This window comes from Dermacentor variabilis, chromosome 2 (assembly GCF_050947875.1).
Source record: "Dermacentor variabilis isolate Ectoservices chromosome 2, ASM5094787v1, whole genome shotgun sequence".
In the NCBI taxonomy this organism is placed as follows: domain Eukaryota; kingdom Metazoa; phylum Arthropoda; class Arachnida; order Ixodida; family Ixodidae; genus Dermacentor; species Dermacentor variabilis.
Window position 1 is genome coordinate 242,150,797 of NC_134569.1, and position 26,086 is coordinate 242,176,882.

Sequence of the window (26,086 nt, forward strand, 5' to 3'; positions counted from 1 at the left end):
ACAGCTGTCGTCGAATTTTCCAGACTAATCGTTGGGACCCGCGTGCCTCCCACAAAGTTCTACACAATTCGCGTCAGACGATGAAATCCGATAACATAAGGTTCAGCGACAACAGACAACGAATAGAAGCATCGATAACTTTCCAGAAACTTCAGATACATGCAGGCGCGTCCCGCGCTGTGCGATAACACTTGTTGGGCGGCGAAACATGGTCGCCCGATAAAGACAAGTACACGTGTCATTACCCCCCTCTTAAATAACACCGACCCGATGCTGCAAACAAACGAAAGTAATAAAGAAAAGCACTCGTAGCAAAGAAAACAACAAAATAAGGAAGTTCGTCAGTGCCCGTAAAAGGGTTTAAGGCGCACCACGTGGACCACTTCAGATCGTGCGTGACGCCGCTGTGAATGCGAAATGCTGTCTGCCACGACCTCATAGTCCAGTGCGCCAATACGTCGAATGACCTTGTACTGTCCGAAATAGCGTTGCAAAAGCTTCTCGCTCAGTCCTCGTCGGCGTATAGGGGACCAAACCTAAACACGGTCACTGGGCTGGTACTCGACAAAGCGTCGTCGGAGGTCGTAGTGTCAGCTGTCGGTCCTCTGCTGGTTCTTGATTCGCAGGCGTGCGAGCTGTCGGGCTTCTTCGGTGCACTGGAGATAGGTAGCGACATCAAGATTTTCCTCGTCAGTGATGTGCGGCAGCCTGGCGTCGAGCGTCGTCGTCGGGTTCCTGCCGTAAACCAGCTTAAATGGCGTGATCTGTGTTGTTTCTTGCACCGCCGTGTTGTAAGCGAATGTTATGTACGGCAGGACCGCATCCCATGTTTTGTGCTCAACGTCGACGTACATTGCTAGCATGTCGGCGAGGGTCTTGTTCAGGCGTTCCGTCAAACCAATCGTCTGCGGATGGTAGGCAGTTGTCCTCCTGTGACTTGTCTGGCTGTACAGTCGAACCCGACTATATCGAACCCGTTTACATCGAATTATTCTATATATCGAACAATTTCTGGACACGATATAGTTACAATGAGTATATATCGCAAAAATTACGCTTACATCGAACAAAAATAGCAGCGACACCCGATATATCGAACGTCAAGCGGCGGAAAGTGCCCCCGGAAGTTGGCTTTCCCTTGCGGTAGCGGAGAAAAGCCGGCTGCGTGGCTCCATCCAACCGCTCTCCCTACCGTGACCGCGCCCGACCGCGCTGCCTCGGACGAGCCGTCGGCACCCCCCCTGCAAAAAATGATCCTGGCCCGCCCACAGCGCTTGCTCAAACAGCCAATCAGATGCTCTTGTGCCCTCGTCATGCAAGATGGCGAAAGTGCGACTTGTCTTGCTGTTTTTGCGTGCACCTTGTAGGCCTTCTCTCGCAGTGTTGCCGTGATGAAGCGAAAGAATTTGCCTTTCATCGTGAAGCTCGCAATCATAAATCGTGTCAAATGCGGTGAGAAGTTGCATGTCCCCGCAGAGCACAAGATTCCGAGGAGCACTCTCGGCACGATCTTGAAGAATAAGGGGGAGATTAGAGCTAAAGCATCCAAACTCGCGACCGGTGCCCGTGGCGCCTGACCCGTACGCACGGCCGTGTTCTGAAGCCGTAATCTGAAATTGCTTAAGCCGTGCCGACTTCCGCGTGCTCGGTGATGACCGTAAATTTTGATGAATGCGACGAAGCCGTTGCCAGTGTTGCCGAAGTTTGAAGCGAACTGTCAGAATTTCCGGAAGCTGTTGACGAATCAACGGTGGATGAGTTTGTGAGTGCAAATGATGTGTCGCGACCACTGGAGAGCCCGAAAACGAAGACTACATTGCCGACATCGTACCGAGCACAAGTGAAAGTGGGCACAATGAGGAAAGCAACGACGGTCCTTGGCCCACATCCTCCAAAGTGATTGGTGCGCTCGCACTAGTCCGGTGCTTCTGCGCGAATGCGGAAAGTTGCGGCCTCAGCTGCTCCGACTCCTTAATGTGAAAAAGTGCGTGCGTCGCAGGCAGCGAAATTGCCAAAGCAGAAGAAAATGCAGGACTATTTCGTGCGAAACTAAGCTAGTTTAATCAATAAAGTGATTTTATAAATGGTATGTGCTTTTATGACATCCAATTATTTAGCAGGCTTATATCGAATTATGCTCTATATCGAACTGATAGGCGTTTTTTTGCGAGTTCGATATAGCCGGGTTCGACTGTATTGCAAAATGGCTTGCGTGAGCTCTGCTGTAAAAGCCGTTCCTCTGTCGGTGATGAGGACTTCTGGAGCACCATGTCGCAGCAGGATGTTCTCGACGAAAAATTTCGCCACTTCGGCTGCGCTGCCATTTGGTAGAGCTTTAGTTTCAGCGAAGCGGGTGAGATAGTCCGTTGCCACAACGATCCACTTATATCCGGATGTTGATGTCGGAAACGGTCCTAACAAGTCCATCCCGATCTGCTGAAAAGGTCGATAAGGAGGCTTGATCGGCTGTAGCAGAGTCCTTACATTTTTTTTTTCTGGTCACGAAACTGCCGCCTCAGTTTCACATAGAGCCAGCGCCCGCCGCTAGAGGCGCAACCGTCCATGAGAGGGCATGCGAACGCCGCTACCGCTGTTGTTGTGTGTGGGGCAGCCTCGGTATTCTAGCTTTCTCAACTTCCTCAACCGTTGCTTTAGTTTCACGCAACTATTTTTAACACTGATTATGCTTAAATTACTGCCTGAGCGCGTCTTCTGCCATGATATGAGCGCGCGGGACGAAAAAAAAAAGCCGCTCATAACATGGAGCTTGCGGCGGTCTCAGACCAAAAAAAGAAAAATCTGGGATTTTAAGAGCCAGAACCATGGTACGATTATGAAGCACGCCGTGGTGGGGGACTCGGGATTAATTTTCACCACCTGGGATCCTTTAAAATGCACCTAAATTTAAATAAACGGGTGTTTTGCATTTCGCCCCCGTTGAAATGCGTCCGCTGTACACGGTCGGGCGGTCTCGGTCCAGATTTTTTCATCATCGCCGTTCGCCTCAACGCTTCGGTGGGCTCCGCTTTTTAATATTTGCCTAAAATTAAACACCGCACATTCGCAACAAAGCGCCAGTGGTCCCACTTATCACCAGATGCAAACATATGGGCTGTTGCACCCCCGCTTACCCGTAAGTAAGCGCCAACTCTTCGTTGCGCATAGCGCCAGATTGTTCGCCGAGCACAGCTGTTCACTTTCTGTTAACTGTGGCAGAGAAGGACTCTGACTGTGGGCAGTATCTTATAACGAGATCAAAAGAATGAAATTTTATTGCAAAGGGCTGCTACCGCAGAATACTTAATGACAAAGAAAAGGAAATTGAGCTGCCCCGTGCGCTTAAGATTTCTCTGCAAAGCGATGCCATTTCTGAATGAGATTTAGGTATACGATTAATGCAAGGCAAAATTTACTACTAAATGTCTTCGGTGCGGCTTTTAGCAACGGATAAAGGCGAACGTGAAGTGTTAGGACCTTGAAACTAGCTGTGTTAGGACCTTGCACAGTTGAAACTAGCTGTATTGTAATTAGGCAATTGCCTTAGCAAGCAGTCGTTTAGAACAGTCAGTAAGTCCAGCACTTATTCACGCTGCTCGTGGTTCCGACGCAGGAACTACGAGACTAGGTATTTCGGTTCTTAACGCGCAACTATTTACAATATGTTAAAATGCTGCAATCACCGGTCCTGATATTCTTATCATGGTCGAAAAATGAAAAAACAAAGCTTTATAATTCGATTAAGAAAAGAAATAAAACGTGTTGGTGCAAAAACAACATGCAAACACGATCATTTATTTATCATGTAAAATAAGTGGAGCGAAATACAGACATCACAGAGGCGTCCGGTCACGAATGGTCCACCATTCACAATGCAAATTTGTTAAAAGCACGACACTGATAAATAGGCATAAAGAAATCACATCAAATGTGAGAGATATGCATTGGGGGGCAGGGAACAAACACCACCAAACGAATGGCATTAAATACAGAATGCATAATCGATTGTTTCTCTAAACAAGAAAGTGTAAAGCATAAGCATTTCCTAACACATGGCAAAACAACTCTCAAATGAACACAATAGCCACATCACAAATACAGCAATTTTTTTTTCTTAATGGTTTGTTAGAGATACCACCATACTACTTCTTCAGCTGCTCCATGGAAGATCGGTGGGTCCCGAGTTTGTTGTAGGATAACGGGGGACGCTGGGGCAGCCATTGGGGTTGTCTTGACCACAATCTTCTTTGTCGTCTAACGCAGAAGTCCGTGTTCTGGGGGCAGTCCTTGCAGTCTGCGGCTAGCACGCTGGTCTTGGGCGATGTTTTGTCCTCGTGCTTCGGGCTTGGATCGCAGCTTTGCAGGGGCGTTCGGTACATGAACGCACCCAACACTTCCATCAGATGTCACGTGGTAGTGACGGTGAAGTGCTTTTAAAGCAGTAATACGGTGGAATACAAAACTAGCTTTTATTGGGCAAACCTGTGCCCACAAAAACAGGCTACACTTATAGCACAAAGATAGCAGCGAACACGGTCGGCGATCGTCGGAAATCTGATCAGCGGGTCAAGCGCGTCGGCTTTTATACAGCAGTCGTCGAATGTTCCAGACTAATCGTTGGGACCCGCGTGCCTTCCACAAAGTTCTACACCATTCGCACCAGACAATGAAATCCGATATCATAAGGTTCGGCGACAACAGACAGCGAATAGAACCATAGATAACTTTCCAGAAACTTCGGATACATGCAGGCGCGTCTCGCGCTGTGCGATAACACTTGTTAGGTGGCGAAACGTGGTCACCCGATAAAGATAAGTACACGTGTCAATATCCTTGATAATTTGGCATTCGGTTGATTCGGCCATTTTTTTCGGTCCCGTAAAATCCAAATTAAGGATGTCTTACTGTACTTAAAGTACAGTCGGCACTAACTCTAAGACCCTTTGCGATTAAATGTTATAAGTGTGATAAGACCTGAAAACTGTCATTCTTTCTTGGCATGCCTTGGTTGCGATGCTATCTTGTCTTGGCTCGTAACAACTGCACCCAGTTTGGACCATGTGGGTCCCACGTCAATGTCAAAGTAGCCTGCTCAACACCACCACTAGCCCCAAATGTGTTGCACGCTACACCTAACCTCTCCGTTATGGAGGGAGGAGAGGGTTCCTTGGCGCTTCGCAGAGCTTGGCAGGTTTCCGTGGGACCAACATGCCCGAGAAGCCCTGCCCCAAGGGCCCCTGAAACGGTTCGGACAAATTTTGTAGATGCATAGGGTACATCTAAAGTTAATCATTCCCATCGAAAATTGTGTGAGGCGTCTCATATCAAGAGCTATGTACGATTACAAGTTACCCTCCTCCATAGTCGTGCATTTTCTCCTCAACTCGTTCGCTGACTGATCGGGGCTAAGCTCCGCCTTCCCTGGCTCTGCATCATGATGACCCGCCGTGTCGTCCACATCTCTAAGAGCAAGCGCGCCTCTCCAAACTCTCCACCAGCTGCTTGGCAGTTGATCCCAAGTGAGAGCTATCGAAGCAGCATGCGCTGTGAGCATTCTGTCACAGCGCCGAACGTGTCTGGTATCCCGGGAACCCCAGGCGAGCTGGGCCTTTCGACGGATAGCTGGAGGCATAAACTCAAGCTGATGAAGGAACTTTAGCATAGACGAGTTGAAAAAATTGCCGATGACACACCCGGGTCAGCCAATCGTATAGCTCGACCTACTAACGTCATTGGGGCAAGTGACATCAAATGGGTAGGGGCGGCTTAAAATTCAGCCGAGCGATGTGCTGCAATCGGCAGTGATGTACATTTTTCAACCTTATAATAAATTACACGCTTTATGCGGGGCACTTAAGATGCGCCAATTAATGATGAGAGGGACCTACTCTATCGACTTGGTACGTTTGTACAAAATCGCCAAAATCATTTCAGGGTCCCTTTAAGGGAAGTTGATTTTGCACTGTTCACAAGTGACTGGAAAATGTTTCATGCAGTGCACTGCCAGTTGCATGCATCGCCACAGCAAAAAGTATGTTGCACATATATGCCTTGCCTAGGCAAAATTTGTCCCAATTTTTTACTACTGTAGCCGACAGCTTGTTATGGTCAGGTCAATGAAAAGTAGAATTTGTTGCAGGAATAATGTGGGCAGACCAAACTAAGTAAGGGAACTGGCCTTTCGTACACAAAAGTATGTTGTATATGGATACATTGTAAAGGATGTGGACTATATCATGACAGTGCCAAAAGATGCTTAGTAACTATCGTTCAGCCCAGCAGAAGCGGAAGGATAAGGAAAAAATGCATTTCTTTTCGTATGCACTATCCCACGAGGTCTGGAGTGGTTCTTTTATAATTATTAAAAGGGAAAAGAATCATCTCTGTTATGGCCACATTGCCGAAGATATTTTCATGGGCTCGTGCCATAATTGACACTGTGCCTGGTGTCCGGCAACGTTCGCCACTTTTGCCAGCGCGAGCTTGGAGACATGTAAGGAAAGTGCACACAGTTTTGTTCTAAACTCTTTACTGTCACCAAGCCTGCCATGTTCGCTCGTCACTTTCACAAACATGGTGCAGCCATGAATAAATTGCATGGCAGTTGTACAAGTAAGATATTATTACAATTACGACACCAGACACCGACACATGCATCACCACAAAACTTGAAAAAAATACGAAAGAAACAGCACGTTGCAGATAAGGTTACTGCCAACCTTTCCCATATGCTTGAATTACAGCAGGTTGCAGCACTATGTTTTATGGGTCAGTAGGAAAGTGCACTTAAAGGAATGTAGCACAGGTTTTCATATTTTCTTTACTTCATTGTTCAGACACATGCCAGTCAGGTCTGGTATGTTGAAACAACATCTTGGTGTTATAATGTTTGGTGCAGCTGCAATGGCAGCATGAGACATGCCTTTAGGTAGACTATTTTAAAAAATCACTTTACGTTAATGCAAATGAGACCCTTCTCTTGCTTACACCTTTACATCCTGCTGTTTCTTTTCTCAACGTAGCAGTAGGCACTGTGCCCGTCCCTGCCTTGCCTAGCCCCACTGTAACGAGCCACCTACCTCGAGGCAGTTGCGGCACAGGAGGCATCTGCAGGAGGGGTGCATGTGCAGGTGATCATCGGCCATGTCCTCGAGGCAGATAGCGCAGGAGTGCCACGCCCTCGCAGAAGCGACCGGTGGAAGGCAATCTTCCTCCTCTTTCTTGGCACCCTCCTTCTCTTCCTTCCCCTCCTTTTCCTCCTCGTCCCACGGTCCGAGCGCAAAGGCAAAGACTTCTCGGTCACCTTCCCCGATACACCGCACAGCCATGTCCTCGTCCTGGGTGGCGGCACAGCACATTTCTCCGATCATACGTCGGCACACTCACTCCACACTCACTTCACAGGCACGAGGTAGAGCATCAGTGAGCGACGAACAGTGCATGTTGAATGGGAGTGAGTGCCGCTTAACGTAAGCACAAACGATTGTCAGTGAGGGTGATTTTGGTTCAACATACGTAGGAATGCAAGTGGCTGCCGCCGAGCATGAGTGAACAAGAGTAGGCAGGTGACTGTGAGTGAGAGTGAATGTATGAGCGTGAGCAGGTGTTGAGCTCTTTAGATTGTGTGGCCCTGCCACTACCCATTATGCCAAAGCGTTCACCGAGCCCAACGTTGAAATATAAAAATCGAACACTTAATGACTAATAGAACAGCTAGAACAGCCCACGCTTTGTTTGACTTCAGCATGCCACCGGCATACGGCATGCAGGCCGCTCTTATAGTTGACCCAGAGGGTGAGTGTACACATTTGCACAGTGCTTATCTCCTCAGCTTTGTGGCTGTAGCCGATACACAGGCATGAATTAAAACCCTGCAGTATTAATGGGAGCGACTATGAATGCGAGTGAGTGCCAATGAGTGTGATTGCACACGAGTGTAAGCGAGTATGGGCGAGTATCAGCTAATTCTGCTGACCTATGCCTCAGACATTTGGACCGGGCTACACCTCTACACTTGCAATAAAGTGTTAACTTGGGCCAGACAGTACATGGTGCATAAGAAATTAGCACCAGTGCATGACACAGGATATAAGGAGGCGAACACAGCGTCGTCACTCATTTTTTTTTTATTCTACACTCAAATAACTCACTTGCATCGCTGCTATACAGTTCACCAGTCAGTGCAGTGCATACAGCGAAGCTAGAGTACGGGCCCTGGAGATCAGTAACCGGTGCCGAGGACAGTTTCCTTAATTTCATGAGTGATGCATTCCGATAAGAAGGTATCTGTCCTAATCTGTTTTCAGTTAGAAAAACTGTCCTGAAAAAGAGCGCGGATAAGAGCACGAGAGGAACAAAGCAAAAGAACTTGTCTCATGCGACTGTTCTACTTGTGGCGACATCTTTCTTCTGGCATAGTTTTTCCAACATAAAACTTCACTAACTTGCTCCCGTAATGAACTTGTCTTAAATTAAGGTGCCAAAAAATGAACATGCCACAATGACAAAGCTACCAAATAAGCACATAAGCCACATAAGCACATCTTACTGTAGTAGAACGGAGGTCATGCTTTCAGATGATAACTTCATTCAGTCAAGGTTTCCATTTCAGTGATTTCTAAAGACATTTAGTGGCTAGTTATGATAAGCATTTATGAACGAAATCCCACAAGAAGCTTGCATGATATTTTTACGATGAAGCATATTAGCTGTCATACCGTATGTCAATAAGCGTGGCATGCGATGGCACACAGGATGAATGTGGCAGAACAAAGTCATAACAAAGGCCACACCTAGTGCTTGCAACTGCCACCAGGTGGCACCAGAGGTATCATTCCCTGCAACAAGCACTAGACTCAGCATGAGTGGTAATAACAAATAAAATAACTTTTCCATCCTCATCCCAAGGTAGCAAGAAGATGCAACATGGAATATACCGGACGTTACCTTTGGCATGTTGTTACCCAGCACTGCATGATGACATCCAAAGTACAGTAGAACCTTGTTGATACGTTCCCCTTACATATGTTTTCCCGGCTCCAATGTTTGCAATTAAGAACACGAAAAATGATCCAATAGAGCTATGTTAATTTTTTTTCTTTACCAGTTCATACGTTCCCGGAAAACAATTTTTTAGCACTAACGTTTAGTATGTCACCAAACTGCGATCGTATGGCACGTTTCCTGGCCGCTAGATACCATGTAAACAAGAAAAAGCACGAGGCATGCGTTATCAAGAACAGTGTAAACCTGCCTGCCAGGACAGCTTCACCGTAATATTCACCCGGTTGTCTCACATGAAAACGCCGGTGTGCACACAGTTTTGTCGCGCACGGCATTCACATCTATCACCGCCAATCCTATTACGATGGCATCTTTGCCTATCTGTTTCACAGTGCATGGTGTCGTCAGAACCGTAGCACATGCTTTTAATAGGCAATAACCTAAACATGCCGCCATTCCCTGCTGCAGACTGGGTGGCATGTGAAAAAGAAAAGGTGCGAGGCGCGTGCAATCAAGCACAGTATATAGCTGCCCGTCTTTCGTGAAAACAATGGAGCACAGTTTCCTATTCCGGTACCAGCAAATCTCCGCCCGGGTCGTTGCAATCCGCATTCACAGCTACTGCCGCCAAACCTATTGTGATAAGCATCTTCCCCTATCTGTCTTACAGTGTGTGGTCCATAGTACCACTGGTATGCCGTACTGCACGCCTTTAGTAGGCAATAATCCAAATGCAGCGCCATTCCCTGTTGCAGGTGACGCGACGTTGACATCACGTTTCGCTTCGGCAGCAACCAGCATCGCCCACCAGCTCGATTTTTTTTCATTTTCCCATCGCCCTCTTAAAACGCCACGCAACAGGAAAACAACAACACGCATCTCGGGCCTCCGGAGCACCAACATCTCGACCCATGTCGGCGTCTCATGCCGCAACGATTTGCATGACACATCTTACGTAGATGTCAACAATAGTTGAGTCTGTCGAATTTTTTTAGTTAGTTCGGATCATACCTTTTCCTTGCGGCTATTTCCAAAACATATGAACGAGGTTCTACTGCATTCAATTTTATAAACCACACATTATGGCTGCAGTACTGATTGTGCTAACGAATGACACAGTAGCAGGATCAGGCCCATGCTACTGCTGCGACTACTACTACAAGGGCATTTTGCTCTCCAAATGTTTCTAAGCTGGCTGAATGTATTCAGCACAGCCACCTGGTGATGCTTGTGAGCAACTACATGGTGTGGGCGACCCACCAGGACGCGCTGCACCATCTGGCCGTTGTGTGCCAGCTCAGCAAGGGCCATGCCATGCAGGGGCGGCTCCTCCAGCTGGGACGTCAGGACCTCCACCACGCAGCGCACCTTCTCGTGCTTGGGCACCCGCACCCGGTGGGGTACCGGATCACCCCCACCCAGGGGCACGTATGTCACCTCTGCACACACAAGTCTGCAGGTCACTTTCAACTACCTCGGCACACACAAGGTACTAAATCTTGCCACTGCTCCTAATAACAGCCAAACTGTGTGCTTCGACTAACAGGCTCTTTGGCCTGTGCTTATTAATGACCATACTTACTATCGTACCTTACAGCTTTCCACTGCATGATGCCTTCACAAGTGCTCAAGGTAAGCAATATTTTTACGCTACTAGACAAACATCCCTTTTCTGTCAACCTCTCAAGTTTTCTCTGGTCTATGTTTTGATATAGGAAGATTAAGCCTCTATGCCAGTCGCTTGTGGAGTTCCAAACTAGCCAACAAGCAAACTACAGACCCAGCGTACCCCACACCCAATGTGTAGGTGCCAATTCAGTCACTCTAAGCATATGTTCAATGAATTCCCCAAAAGTAGAAAAGGGAGGTCCTTACCGATCTGCCTCTCCATAGCATGAGGCAGAGGAAGGGGAAGGTACATAAACGGCTCATAGGTCACCGACACGTGGCCACACTCGGAGCACACCACCTGCAATACAGCAGAACAGAGAACACAGCTGTTCTCACAAACGCCTCAGAAAACAACACCTGGCACAACATAAGGTGTTGGGAAGCTGCACAAGTGTGCCAACATGTCCCACCAGCATTTTTACTTTCCAAACACCAACTGGGTCTTCACTGTTTTTAGTGAAGGAACACTGAAGTGAATAGTGAAGGTAACGATAAACATGTGTGGCTCTTCCCTTCACAACAACAGGTGGGCCTTCATGAAGCATCTACTGCGCAGCATGAGCACAATGCGAACATTTCTGCACTAACAGGCTACACTGAACTACTTATCGGCGCATCATTTTTGGTTCTAACTTGGTCTCCACGACTGTTGATGCCACTTCCCCACAGGTTCCATATTGGCACGTGTACTTCTTTTTCGGGCAACCACTTTTCACCGCCTAACAAATGTTATTGCACAGTGCAGGACGCACCTGTCTGTATCGGAACTTTCTCTAATGTTATCGATGGTTCTATCCGCTCTCTGTTGTCACTAAGCCTTGTGCCATCTGATTTCATGTATGAGCAACGCGAATGGAATGATGCTACGTGGAATACCAGCCCGGCGACCGTGTTTCGGTTTGGACCACGATACACTGACGAGGACTAAGTGAGAAACTAATACGTCACTATTTTGGGCCCTACAAGATCATCCGGTGCATTGGTGCACTCGACTATGAGGTTGTACCAAAGCATTTTGCTATCACAGCAGCTCCACTCATGACCTGAAATAGTACATGTTGTAAGGCTTAAGCCATTCTACCAGCGCTAACAAAGTTTTGGAATTTGCATAGCTCAACTTTGGACTTCCTTTTTCGACTTTCCCGCTGCTGCTGCTGTGGCTACTGCTGTCAAGCAAACCGCGTCGGAGAGGGGAGGGGGTGGTTCAGAGCATGTGTATACATGACAGGGGCGATTCAGAGAGAAAAGGCAACACTAGAGACTCATTTTCACCTCTTCGTGTCGAATGTGCACAATGCCCTCTGGAGCTCCCTGGCCGTTGCCACATTAGCCTCTTGACAGTTGTAATTATCCGTGACTCCCCTCGGAAGCATTGCACAAGCTGCAGCGCTTCCCTTTCTACTAACGTGCGAGTCCAGAGGGGATGTAGGTAGAACTGTAGGGAGGAGGGAGGAGAAGAGGCAGCTCCCTTACAAGGGAGGGAGGGGGGGTAACGTGAGAAGGCAAACACACCCTACTACTATACGATGGCGGGGAAACTGGATAAGCGTTGTGCGGTCTCTCACACCCGTGCTCTTGGGACAAAGGAACGACAACACAGTAGTGCAAACAGTCACAAGGGCATTTATTGCAACTTTCATAGATCAATGCCTGCTAGCCGAGTTGCTATCCACAAAACATGCCGATGGGCGCGCGACAAATCTAGGAAGTCCGACTCACCGCGACCGGATAGCGAGCGAATATGTTCGCCCCATGCTGGATCCCAACGCCTGGTCATTCGCGTGTACGGTCACACGAATGGTGGCGCGTTCCAAGGCGGCCACGCTAACGGTCTCGCAGAAGCATGGATCGGCGCGCGCGCGGCACGGCACGTCCGTCCCGCTTGTTGTCCCGAATCCAAGAGAGAGCGCCTTCCGCTCCCGCGCGTGAGTCGCGCATCCCCACATCCCCCCAACCTTAAATCACTACATATTCCTGCGAGACATGTGACACGGTCTAACATCAAACTGCTTCGCGAACAAGATAGTACATGCAACAGTGGCCGCGCTGATGAAATGTCCACACGCTGTCCATAACATGCGAGCCCACATTGTCCCTGGGTACACGCTGGTGTCCGCTGGTCACAAGAGCAGCTTTTCTGACTCGACGGCACGATTCCAGGCCACGACTCCGGAGACGACGACGCAGTAGTCAGTACAAGCAAGCGTCGCTAGCGCCGACGCGCCCTGCTGGCAAGAGCCGCCGTAGCTGTCGGTGACCGCCAGCTCTTTTGTCTGCCGCCGAGGGTTGTGAGCTGGATACAGGAGGCCGCCGAAGTCGCTGCGGCGAACAGGCCACAGCGTCACCATCGCCCGGGGTGACTCGATCGTAGTCCGGGGCAGCAGCGCAGACGATGTGCATGTGACAGCAAGCCAGGGGTGACTCCAATCACGCTGCGTACACTCAACACACTCGGCAAACACTAAAGTAGTGCAAGGGAGAGGAATTACGCATGCGCATCGCCCACGTGGTACGATGTTCAAGTCAGCTAGCAAAAGATCGGGCAGCTACTCAGATGCTAGGTTCACGTGAACGAAGCTCGCTTCCTTGAGTCGAACGAGTAATTTCAATTCGTGCGAGGCTAAATAGAATTAGGGAAGCAAATTGCAACATCTCAACGCCACAGTCCACCAGGTTGTGTCCCTCCATGTGCGACATGCAGCTTCGTAAAGCCTTAGGCCTAAAGCGTCGCTACCCTGACAACAACCGGCATCCAAAAACAACACCCAAAATGAGCGCAAAACAGGCAGCCGTGAGGAGACGTCAGCTCTGTGAGGTGGTCCTACTCCGCTCGGTGCACACAGCATCCGAGTTGACGGCGCCCACCGTCCCAGACGGTGTCGGAGCGCCCGGTGCCAGGCCGCAATACCAGTCAGCCCGTAGTGGCAACCGTGGCCCGCGGCCACCCGGCTCCCAGAGCCGCGACTTCAACAGAGTCAAAGAGATAGAAGAAGCTATTTACATAAGAAATTCGGACAACCCATGAGGCTTCCGTACTCACTCGCTTCAGGCTTGCCTCTGCTCCGTGGGCGCTAAGCCTCACTCTCCCAGGATGCAGAACACGTGGCTCTCGTACCAACGAATGTCATTTAAAAAAAACACTTGCGAAAAGGCTTGGCATGTTGACAAGTTCAAACACACTACAGCCACCGTCGCCTCTCTCAAGAAAGCACGCCGCCAACGCTAGCGATCAAAATCCACGCTAGCCCTACACTTCGTTTCAAACAAAGGTCTCAAACGAAGCAAACCTGTTAAATCTATCGTCCGATGCCCCAAGAGCCCCACGTTGGGCGCCAGATGTGGGGTCTCTCACACCCGTGCTCTTGGGACAAAGGAACGACAACACAGTAGTGCAAACAGTAACAAGGGCATTTATTGCACCTCTCATAGATCAATGCCTGCTAGCCGAATTGCTATCCACAAAACATGCTGATGGGCGCGCAGCAAATCTAGGAAGTCTGACTCACCGTGACCGGATAGCGAGCGAATATGTTCGCCCCATGCTGGATCCCAACACCTGGTCATTCGTGTGTACAGTCACGCGAATGGTGGCGCGTTCCAAGGCGGCCACGCGAGACGGTCTCGCAGAAGCATGGATCGGTGCACGCGCGGCACGGCACATCCGTCCCGCTTGTTGTCCCGAATCCAAGAGAGAGCACCTTCCACTCCCGCACCCAAGTAACCCCGCCGGTAGCAGCGCAACACTCGCGCCATCTCTCGCGCTGCGCTTCAACCACATCGACCGCCACGGGCGTCACGCAGGCCACGCGGCGAAGCAGGATTGCAGAAGATGGGGGAAAACAAGATATCTGGGGACGTGCGTGAGTCGCGCATCCCCACAGCTTAAGTTCAAGGTACGGAACAATACATTCGTGCTATTTCTGAAAAATAAGCACCATGATATATGTCAAGTGGACAAACTACACAGGGCATGCAAAAGCAGAGCCGCATTAATTAAAGCGCACTGCAGGCTCCAGGCGACACTACGGAAGCAATCGACCGTCAAATCAACACTTCTGTGCCCGGCGCAGTATGGCATTGCGATGCCATACTGCGGCTATGGCATTGCTAGAGGTAGTAGATTTGATCCCGACTGCAGCAGCCGCATTTCGACGGGGACGAAAAGAAATTGCACAAGCATTTAGATTTTGGGATATGTTAAAGAGCATCACGGTGTCAAAATTAATCCGGAGTCCGCCACTACAGCATTCCTCATAATTATATCATATTTCATAACCTCTCAGAGGTTATGAAATATCGCACACAAAGCCTCAAGCAAATGCCTCTCCCTGTGCGTTCTGTGTACTACGTAGACAAATAGCACTGGTATCTGCAAGGTAATGTTGGGTAATGCAAGGTAATTTTAGTCTAACACCATTCTGGTGTTAGACTACATGTTGAACAAATTAAGCTTAACCGTAAACATCACCGCTAATTATCGTCAATCAAAGCATCCAGCACGAAAAGCTTCGCTTTTCGCTGGGGATCTGCATATATTTTTTGGATTGTGTTACTTTGAACTTTGCTTCTTTGTTGTTTTGTTACTTTTGTTTAATAAATGCCCTTTTTGTTTCTCGTTCTCCTGTTATGTTTGTAGCATCGGAACGATGCTTTCTGAGAGGGCAGCACTGACAAGTGTACTTCTTTACCTTTTTCAGGTGAACACTTTTCACCGCCTAACAAATGCTATCGCACATCGCAGGACATGCCTGCCTGTATCGGAAATTTCTCGAAGGTTATCAGTGGTTCTATCCACTCTCTCTTGTCACCGACCCTTGTGTAATCCGATTTCATGCACGACGCAAGTGTTGTGGAACTTTTTGGAAGACAGGCAGGCAACAGCGATTACTCTGGAACCTTCGATGACTGATGTATAAAAGCTGACATGCTTGACCCAACTGAGCAAGTTTTCGCCGATCGCCAACTGTGTTCACCGGTATTGTTGTTCTTTGAGTGTAGCCTGTTTTTGAGGGCACAGGTCCACCCAATAAAATGCGAGTTTCGTCATTCACAGTTTTGCTGCCTTCTTCACCGTCACTACTATGTGACAATATCTTAACTAGAGCACTGCATGGGCCTGGGTAACCAATTGTTGACTCTGGCTTGGGCTGTGCTCGAGCCTAGGAGCTTCGGGCTCGGGTCAGGCCTGGGCCTCAGTCGGGCCTAGATTAGGCCCGAACATGCTATTTGCCACACCACAAGACTGAAGACTATAAAAGCTCCAGCCCAATGCAAATTTTAGGTCAGTGGTGTCTGTCAGTTTACGGGAAAGTCGAGGCAGGCAAGCCATGACACAGCAGCTGTACGCTGCACAGATTAGTTCATATTAGCCGAGTTTCGCACGCCCGAAAGGCCTAGGAAGATCATGGCAAAAATCTTCCAATGGCATGGCTTGCTTACGGTCTCATGTCTGAGTTAGCGAATGGAATTGCCCATTGGGACAACTTTTTCGTGGCCTTTTTCTTCATAGCCTTTGAGCACACAGGTAGTGGTGGCGCGAAAACTAAACGAGAAGAGTGGCTCTTTGAAACAAGACCAAGATGGCTGTGATCATAAACTTAGGACGGCAAGTGCACATCACGAAAAAAGGCCCTTTTTTACACATTTATCAGTAAAAATGCAGCTCGCCGACGTGATACAAAAAGGGCATTACGACTAAAATACTGCTCTTTGATGCGTGCAACTTTCCAAGAAAATTTCTTATATGCTGCACAATCCAAAAATAATTAAATTATGGGGTTTTACGTTCCAAAACCACTTTCTGATTATGAGGCCCGCCGTAGTGGAGTACTCCGGAAATTTTGACTACCTGGGGTTCTTTAACGTGCACCTAAATCTAAGTACACAGGTGTTTTAGCATTTCGCGTCTAGCGTCCAAGGAGATGAAAAAGAACAAGAACATAGCTTTATTTTTTTATGCTTGAAATGGGCAAGAGCTGGCAGCCTGCCGACAAGAGTGTAATGGGGTTGGGTGGGGAGGTGGCGTTAGGGCTTGAATGATATTCCAGTGACCTTCAATTCAAAAAGCGCCCTTTGATTATAATGCGTGCTCGAAGAGGTCCCCATCTGCTGCAATGCACATTTGGCATCTCACAGGCACATTTTCCGAGGCATTCTTGATCATGGCATCAGGGATAGAGTTGCAGACTTGTCTTATTTTTTCTTATAGGTTCTCTGATGTTGCAGTTGGTGTCCGGTATACTTTATCCTTGACGTGGCCCCAGAGAAAGAAATCTAGGGGAGTTAAACCTGGTGACCGTGCTGGCCAAGCAATTGGCCCATGCCGTCCAATCCACTGCTGCGGGAATACTTCATGCAGCCATTTGCAAGCTTTGCTGCTGCCATGCACGGGAGCACCATCATGCTGATATCAAATATCCTTGATCCTAGCCAATGAAACTTGGCAAAGAAAATCCTCAAGCGCCTCATCAAGGATGTCGTTGATGTATCTTTCACCTGTAAGAATGTTATAAAAAAACAGGGAGCCAATGATAGTGCCACCGTAAATTCTACAGCCCACTTTAACTAACCACTGCCATTGGTGACGTGTCTTCAAAACCCAGTGAGGGTTTTCGTCGCTCCAATAATGAGCATTGTGGATGTTCACTTGGGCATCACGTGAGAAGGTAGCTTGATCGGTCCACAGCATTTTGTTGACAAAGCCTGGGTCCTCTTCCATCTTGATTATAATCCAGTTTCCAAAGTCCTTTCAAGTTACGAAATTGTGGGGCTCCAACATCTGCTGCAGCTGCACTTGGTACGGATGAAGTTTCCTCTTCTTAAGTACTCTCCACACTGAAGACTGACACTCCAGCTTCAGCACCCCCACTACGAACACTTGCATGCGGGTCTGAAGAATACTTTGACAGAATAACTGTCTCCCCGTCCTCGCCCAGGATTGAAGATTTATGTCATTTCTCCGTAGAAGCCCCAGTCTGTCACAGCATTTCATATGCCTGCGCAATCGTCATTGAGCTCGGACGCATACCTGGATGCCAGCATTGAACTAGCTCAACTGCGCCCCTTCTATGTCCACTTGACGCCCACCTAGAGCAAAAACCATATCCGCTCTTTCCTCATTGGAGTAAGCCATACCTGCTGCTCAACGTTGGTCACAGCCAAATAGCGTTGCTGTGGAGAACACGCAGAGATACGGGCGCCTGAGGAGCACTGGATATATTGCAGTTTGCTGGGGTTGGTTCAAACGAGGTACCGTATAGTGCGGAATATAGGTCGAGGTTTTTTCCAAAAAATATTACTAAAAGGTCACCCCTCGACTTATATACCGGCCCTTGGCACAACATGAATAGTCGTCTGGCAACATGTAGGAGCGCAGACCTTTCGGCATCCGCATCGTTATCGGCCCCTTGGTGACCGTCGAGGCCCAACGTTTACTGACGCCATCTTCCCTTTTTGTGCAGCGATCGTTCCTGGCGTTGCTAATTTCCCGAGAACCCGCAAACGTCAGTTCACCACGGCATTTAAAAAGAAAGTTATTGAATATGCTGAAATGCATGGGAACATGTCTGCTTAGCGGCAATTTGGCATGTCGGAAAAAAGCATCTGGTACTGGCAAACGCAGAAAGTCAAGCTGTCTGCCTGCAAACCACGGAAGACGTCCTTTCGCGGGCGCCGCGCGGTGCACCCGGAGCTCAAAGACAAGGTGGCGGATTTCATCCGCGAGCATCGTGCCAGATCTTTGCCAGTGACAGCGGAACTCATCCGCATCAAGGCTATTGAGATCGCCCGAGAATCCGGACTGCCCAAGGAAAAATTCAAGGGCTCCATTTACTGGGTTCGTCGCTTCATGCGACGCAAGGGATTCGCACTTCGACACCGCACATCAATCTGTCAGAAGCTGCCAGAGGCATACAAGGACAAGCTGGTCAAATTCCACCGCTATGTTATCCGTCTCCGGCAGCAGCATGGCTACACGTAAGGACAGATCGGCAACGCTGATGAAGCGCCGGTGTGATTCGACATGCAGTCGCCCACCCCAGTGTGCGAACGCGGCGCAAAAGAAGTCAAGCTTCTTTCTACGGGAAACGAGCATTCGCGCTTCACGGTGATGCTTGCATGTACTGCAGACGGCAGAAAGCTGCCCCCATACATAATCTTCAAGAGGAAGATGCTGCCGAAAGAGGCTTTCCCGCGGGATGTTGTCATTCACGTGAATGAAAAGGGCTATATGGACGAGGCCCTCATGCTCAATGGGATTAAGACCTTCTGGAATCGGCGATCTGGCGCACTCCTGAGGTGTCCGAGCATGCTCGTCTTGGATGCCTTTCGCGGGCACTTGACCGCAGGTGTGAAGCAGGCACCCCGCGACGGGAGGACGGAAATCGCCGTCATTCCGGGAGGCATGACGTCAACACTTCAGCCACTGGACGTCGTGCTCAACAAACCCTTTAAAGAGCGTGTCTGTGAACAATATAATCAGTGGATGGCCGGCGAATCCCCCACGACTCCAACCGGCCGGCTGCGCAGGTCGCCTCTCTCCACTGTGGCCACATGGGTGTCGCAGGCTTGGCGCTCGCTGCCCGACGATATGGTGGAACGGGCATTCAAGAAGTGTGGCATTAGCAACTCCTTCGACGGCACTGAGGATGACATGTTGTGGGACGCAGCCAGTGATAAGCACTCGTCTTCGGACGAGAGTTCAGACAGCTCAAACGAATGATCAGGTAACGAGTCTGGCGGCACCACTGAATAAAACGAAGTTTTGTGCCTTATAATTTTTATGTTGACTTTTTTTGCTCCAATGTAAGGGGGTTGACCTATATTCCTTCTCGACCTATATTCCGCATTATACGGTACATAAGGTATGATCTACATCCAGTAAACTGGAACAGCCTGCAAGCGCATTCTCTCAGGGACTGACGTGCTGGTCACAGTGCACAAGTGCGAAGCCAGACGTGGCCAGCCAATACTGCAACCACGAAGCAATACGCACGTGCGGGATGTGAGATCAAAAAAGAATGTCTGGTAGACAGTAAGTGTGAGAAGGAGAGCACTTGGGGCCAGTGCGAAAAGAGTCATCATCTGAAGAAGACATGCGTAATCTTCGTTGAATATAGCCAAGGTTTTTCTTTATCATTAGTTAGTTTTGTCCCTGTGTGATTTATCTGCTGTTATTTGAGCCCTAAGGTTTAAAGTTGTAGCATCATCATTCAATTCGAAAACTACTACAAAGTCATTTGTGTACAAAGGCAAAATTGTAGCAGCCGTCATCGCCTTCCATCATTCCCCCGCACTTCGCCCTTTCCTTTTATCAAGCAGAATCAAAATGCTGCTTTCATCTTTTCTTTTTCGTGGCCTTAAGCGCTTTATCGCTTCAGCAACACTCGGCCAGCAGTACGCACTTGCGCCGTCATGCAACAAGAGCAGCATGCCCAGATACCTACACCAGGCATAACGCCCTGTCGTGGGCCAGTATTGCTGCATCCGACCTTGTTCATCCATCGCACGCTTTAGAGCAGCACAATAACAGTGCGCAATCGCCCCGTCACATGGTATTTTTTTCATATTCCGCGAGCTTCCTATGAGTTTTCTACCATTCCTACATCTTCCGTAGGAATGGGGTCGACATGAGGTTCCCAGATTGCCACGTGATTGCACCATATGCGGGGGCAACTGCGCAGCACTGGAAGCAGAGTCCGGCTGAACGGTGCAATGTCATGGGAGGAATTCCGCGAATAAATCCACTAGTGTGATTGGCCGAGACACAGTTGACAGATTAGGGAATATGTTGACTGTTTATCAGCCAATCTTTTCTTTTCATACAGTGAAACAGTTCCCATGTCATGTTAAGAACGCCTCAGCACTGCAAACTAATATTCCGAAATCTGGGGATTCTTGGATTTCCGTGTATCCTTCACAGTAGTGGAAACAGTAGGCTAGCAGACGACAAGGCGCAAAGAGCTGACGCTGTGGTGCACAGGTTTGCAAAACCTGAGACGATGCCCAATAAAGAAGAAACACTTTTTTTTTTGTTGTCTATTCCGGAGGCACCGACACATCGGGTTTTGCCAGTGCATGCTCCGCCCAGGCAAGTGTTGCCTAGCAATGTCTTTTCCTTCATTCGCCCTTCTTTCTGTGCACGCCTGTTTCTGCGGCCGTACTAGCTACACGTGCGGAGAAATGTAACCTCTGTACTCGCAGGGACGCCACACAGTCGCACTTTGCACTTTCCCGAAGGTGTCGTTTACACACAGTTGCGCTTTGGAATAGCTCAGGTGTCTGCCTAGAGTGAGACAGTTCAGGTGTCCACCACAAGGAATGTGAAAAACAAACAAAGAAACATTGCACTTTGGAGGTGACACAAGCTTCCTTTTTGTCAGTAGTTTTCTCTAAGTCAGTGCCTGCCTTGCGGGTGGACTGGTTAACTTGGGCGCTTTCACTGTACCAACCTTTTAGAATAACAAATGATTTTTGGCGGTCGTGCGTGACCCGTCATATAGACATTTGACTGTAGTATTGAGGTGTTGTTAACATGACACGGAAACTGAATAATGGTTGTTATTGTGAAACATTTGGTAGTAATCTGCAGTTCATAGCACTGAAATATTTTTGCACTGAAACTATAAGCAGTCAGCAGAGGATTTCTGAAAATTTTTTTAATGTGGTGATCACAGTAACGAGATTTTACTGTGTAAGCCACATGCATTGTGGGAAGCACATGTACCAATTCCTCACACATACTCCCATCGGCACAAGTGAACGTCAAGGACGCTTTGAGAGCTGATGGGCAGGCATGAAAAAGATGCACTATGCCCTCTCACGGTTTCCCCGTAGTTCTTGCGATACGCACACCCCTTTTCCCAGACATGCGGGAAAGGAAAATGTATCCAACACGTGAGGAGGTTGTTACCCTTGCCAAGATAAAGACATATTCCCCAGAGGAGACACTCTCTCTCTGAAGCCCCGACCTTGGAACTGACCAACGACTTGACGTGAACCTTAAGTATAACTGCCACAACCTGTAATGACCTCGCTCTCTATCACGCGCGACAAGGCAAACCTATTTATGACTTTTTTACAGAGTGGACCTTCCCTCTGCAAGTGTTAGTTGTTGCTTGCAGCAATAAATATTGCTACAGCCTTATTCGTACAAACCTAATGCACCTGTGATTACCTGTGCTACGGGTCAGGGAGTACTAAGAAACGACTGTGTGTGTGTGGCTAGATCCAGAGCTCGCCTTCAGCTATAGCCACACACTATACGTACACCCACAGCATCTGGCAGAGTTTCTACAGCAAGATGAAGAAACAGGCTATTCGGTTGATGTCCAGCTTAAGAACTTTTTAAAGCACAACGAAAAGATAAGCAATTAGAGGACAAGGCGCTCTAAAGTTCCCTGTCCTGTTATTTCTCACGTCTTGTCTTTTCGTTGTGCTTTAATAAGTTCCTTAGCAGTTCCTACAACTTCTAAAGTAGTTGACAGTACTCCACTTTGAGCAGCTATTTGTGGCACCCAGAACACACTACCGCTTTGGTGCCCAGAGGATACAGGCTATACTTGTGAGGGGGGGGAAAGCACCTTGGTCTTTATGAATCAGTGCACTCACCGTGCTCCGGAACTGGCCCTGGAAGGTGTCGACAACCACGGACTGGTTGCGGGCTGTGTACTCGTCCCAAGCCTCCTGGGCACGCCGCTCCTGCTCGTCACTTCTCGGTCCTTCGTCCAAGCGGGGACGCTTGGCCAGTGGGGGTGAGCAGCGACCATTCACTAAGATGCCCTCCTGCGCAGAGGCAGATCATAACGAGTGCTTTTTCTAACGACTTTCATACATGCTCAAATTTCCGTCTGCATCACATTACCATTTCGATCGATCCCGTCGACCCTGATGAACCTTGCACTGACAAAGCCAATGTGGCACTATTTTACGAATTGCGGCATCCAGGCGCTGCGCGCACGATCACCGAATCGGGCCGTCGTCGGGCAGCGTTCGCAGTAACAAAGTCCACTTCCGCACTAGCTGGGGCAGCCTGTCCACGCAGTGCTCGGGGCAGGTTGTCGTATGTTTGTGTGTGTTCATGTGGCTTCCCATTTCTGTGCTCGGCGCCGCCTCTTGCATCTTCCCGAGAGCCAAGTGGTACAAAGAAACATAGCTAATATCTTCGCTCTTCATGGCGATCTCACAAACACGGTGGTGCTCTTGGCAACTGTATACGGAGATGACGTCACTCTTGTGCAAATCCAATCTGATCACCTCCGAGCATAGTATGAGGCAGGGCATTATTAGAGATTTTTTTAAAGCCACTCTAAGCTTAATAAATTTCATTTTTTTTCCTGAATGAATATCTCTGACTATCTTTCAGTCCCCGTGAGGTCCAGAAAATTTGTCAGCGACTGTATTCATATACTTCCCCAACAGGCAAATCATCAATAGAGTAAGTAGTGGTGGTCCAGCCAGTTTAGGATTTCTAGCAATTTTTGGAGCAGGAAAAATGTTCTGGAGCAGTTAATGAGCAGCCACACCTGCATTTTGGAGCAGTTTCGGAGCAGGAAAATTGGTGCAGTACAGTAAAAGTAAAAAGCAAAATTGGTGTAGTACACTTGGAGTAGTACAGCAGTAATCTGCAGCCATTTGACGAAGCCTGTACTTACTGTGCAATCAGTAAGTGCTGCTCAAAAGTAAAGCGACACAAAGCCAATAGTGGCCAATTCAGCTTGCCTTCCCATGGACGGTATACCATGCACGGTATGCTACAAGCATTGTTATTTGGGTAGGCAAGGAACTTAATCTTGTAAACAATTAAATCAAATTTTGTCGCCTAATAAGAACAAGACAGATGCAAAATTACAAATGACCTAGAACAATTTGTGCCGTCAGGCACAAGACAACAAGTGGTGGCAAATGTCTTATGTGCATTCCAAATGACAGATGTGCTTTGATATGCTTTACCGCACTAGACAAAATGTGTATTACACCCAAAAACAATGCTAGAAGCTCGACAAGAGACTATGCGTCTATGAATGTAGCAAAGATGGTGATGGCGATTGCGAACAACGTTCGTACCATCCCCTACACTCGCTTTCGTTGGGAGGCAGTTTGTCAGAAGTCAGCACTTCGTCTGTCTCATTAACGTACCGCTGTCCAGTGCTGTTACTCGTTTTCTTCAGCGCCGAATAGTTTTAACGAAAAACACAGCGCCGAACAGCAAGAAGCTCAGTAGCAAAAGCCGAAGTAGCTAGTCCTAGCGTTGCCACTGTGGTGGCTATGGCTGCCAGCAAACCTCGATGCAAGAGCGCCTGTTCGAGGCAGCGATATAATCGATGTGGCGGCGGTGGTGGCTTCAATCAATGCCGTTTCTGACTGTGGTCATAGCAAAAAGTCCAGAAAACCAGACGGCGAAGGGTTCTTGCATCCAAACTTTCAGACGTTTTTATAAATTGACTCTATGGGCTATCATGGTGGTGCCACACAGTGTCCGGATTGTCAGCATTTCAGGAGAATCGGTCGTTGACTGTAGTTGCATAGCCCAACGGAAAACATTGTATTGCCGTGAAAACGCGAAAATATGTAACTTTTGTGCAGTTGGCGCAAATGGCACTGAGTGGGCAGAGGAGCAGGGAAGTCGAATTGTAGCAAAATGGCACAAATGGTGCATTTGGACCGCACTGAGTAAGAGAAAATAACAGGTTGGGTTTTGTCTGTCACATTAATTCTTGCCATACAGCGTCCATTAGGCATCGTTGGCCCGCTGATCGCTGGAAACGTGCTTTCGAGACCTTCCGCACCGCTCACGGACACACTGCACTATTGGATGTGAAGGAGGAAAGCTATCTTTTTGTTTTCTAAGCAGTTCGCTGTTTACCCCCAAGCGGTGATTTTGGAATGTGCTCCGAAGTTTTCGCGATCGTCAAAGTAGAAAGCAAAACTGGCTGCCCACTATCGATGGATTGAAACACCAGTTTCGAGACCTTCCGCACCGCTCACAGGCACTCTATGGCATAGGACGTGAAGGGGAAGAACATTCAATTCACTTTTTACCCCCAGGCGGTGATTTTCGAATGAGCTCCGAAGTTTTCGCGATCGTCAAAGTAGAAAGCAAAACTGGCTGCCCACTATCGATGGATTGAAACAACGGTTTCGAGACCTTCCGCACCGCTCACAGACACTCTGCGCCATAGGACGTGAAGAGGGAGAACAACATTATCATTTCATAAGCAGATCACTTTTTACCCCCCAACGGTGATTTTTGAATGAGCTCCAAAGTTTTCGCAATTGTCAAAGTAGAAAGCAAAACTGGCTGCCCACTATCGATGGATTCAAACACCGGTTTCGAGACCTCCTGCACCGCTCACAGACACTCTGCGCCATAGGACGTGAACGGGGAGAATGCCATTATTGTTTTCTAAGCAGTTCGCTTTTTCCCCACGAGGCGTGAACTTTTCCACGCACTCAAAAGTTTCACGATCGTCAAAGTAGAAAGCAAGAATGGCCGCCTACGAGAGCGGCACGCGCGCTTGGAAAGATAGCAGATCTCGTGATTCTGCTGCATCTGCAGCTGATCTTATTGATGGATCGAGCAGCAGCGAGTCTGAGGATGCTGTCTTTTTGTCGTAATACGACTCTGAGAGTGACGACGACGCAAGCCAGCCCAGAACATCAGCAGCCGCAGCCCGGCATGTCAAACTGTAGTGCTTGCACTTTATTTTTTTTCTGAGATAGTGCCTATTAGATAGCAATACATTCTGTATATCCCATACATAATCTTTGTTACACATTTTTCTTAGTAGATACAACCATGTCTTTACAAAATTTGTTCGGTTTTATCCTGCAACCTTGATTCTAAGAGAAGGGGAACCGAGGGGCTCTATTTGTTAACCATGACCACATAAAGCCAACAGAAAACAAAGCGAACGAAGGCATCGGGGAAATTACCCGTGGTAGAAATTGTTGAAACTGCAAGCAAATACACGCGAGCAAATACAGTGGAACCCCGTTCATACGTTTTTCACCGGACCGAGGAAAAAAAACGTAACAGCCGGGAAAACGCAACAATGAGGAAAGCTCCGAAAATGAAAGAAAAAAGTGCAGCTTCAACTATAGACAATTTATTTCCACAAAGTGCGCTTAGGACTTAAAAAGAGTCTAGAATGGTGGCTTGCCATTTCTTTCGCTCGCTAGAAATCACCACACGTTTCTCAATAGCCTCGAAGGCCGCATTAGCATCGCTGTGAGGTGCGACGTACCTCCGGAGGAGGTCCAGAGCCGCGACGGTTTCTCCAAAGCTAGGATTTGGCAACTCCCCAGCATCATGCGGCTCGTGCTCCTCGTTGTCACCGCGCCAGGCAACGGCAACGGACGAATGAATATCCGCAGGAAATTTTTCCCTCTTTGGCGTAATCATGCTAACGTGCTAACG

General features: G+C 48.4%; 1 protein-coding gene across 8 annotated transcripts in view; it reads right to left on the reverse strand.

The window, feature by feature from the left end:
* The window catches only part of LOC142573188 (ubiquitin carboxyl-terminal hydrolase 11-like), a 256,525-nt gene that overhangs the window by 143,905 nt on the left and 86,534 nt on the right, over positions 1-26,086 (reverse strand). For all 8 annotated transcript variants that reach the window (XM_075682766.1, XM_075682764.1, XM_075682768.1 and 5 more), the window contains 4 exons: positions 22,279-22,452; positions 10,876-10,969; positions 10,261-10,439; positions 7,077-7,334 (listed from right to left, as the gene is read on the reverse strand). In XM_075682766.1, the coding sequence (XP_075538881.1) occupies positions 7,077-7,334; positions 10,261-10,439; positions 10,876-10,969; positions 22,279-22,452 (705 nt within the window). The remainder of the gene's footprint in view (positions 1-7,076; positions 7,335-10,260; positions 10,440-10,875; positions 10,970-22,278; positions 22,453-26,086) is intronic.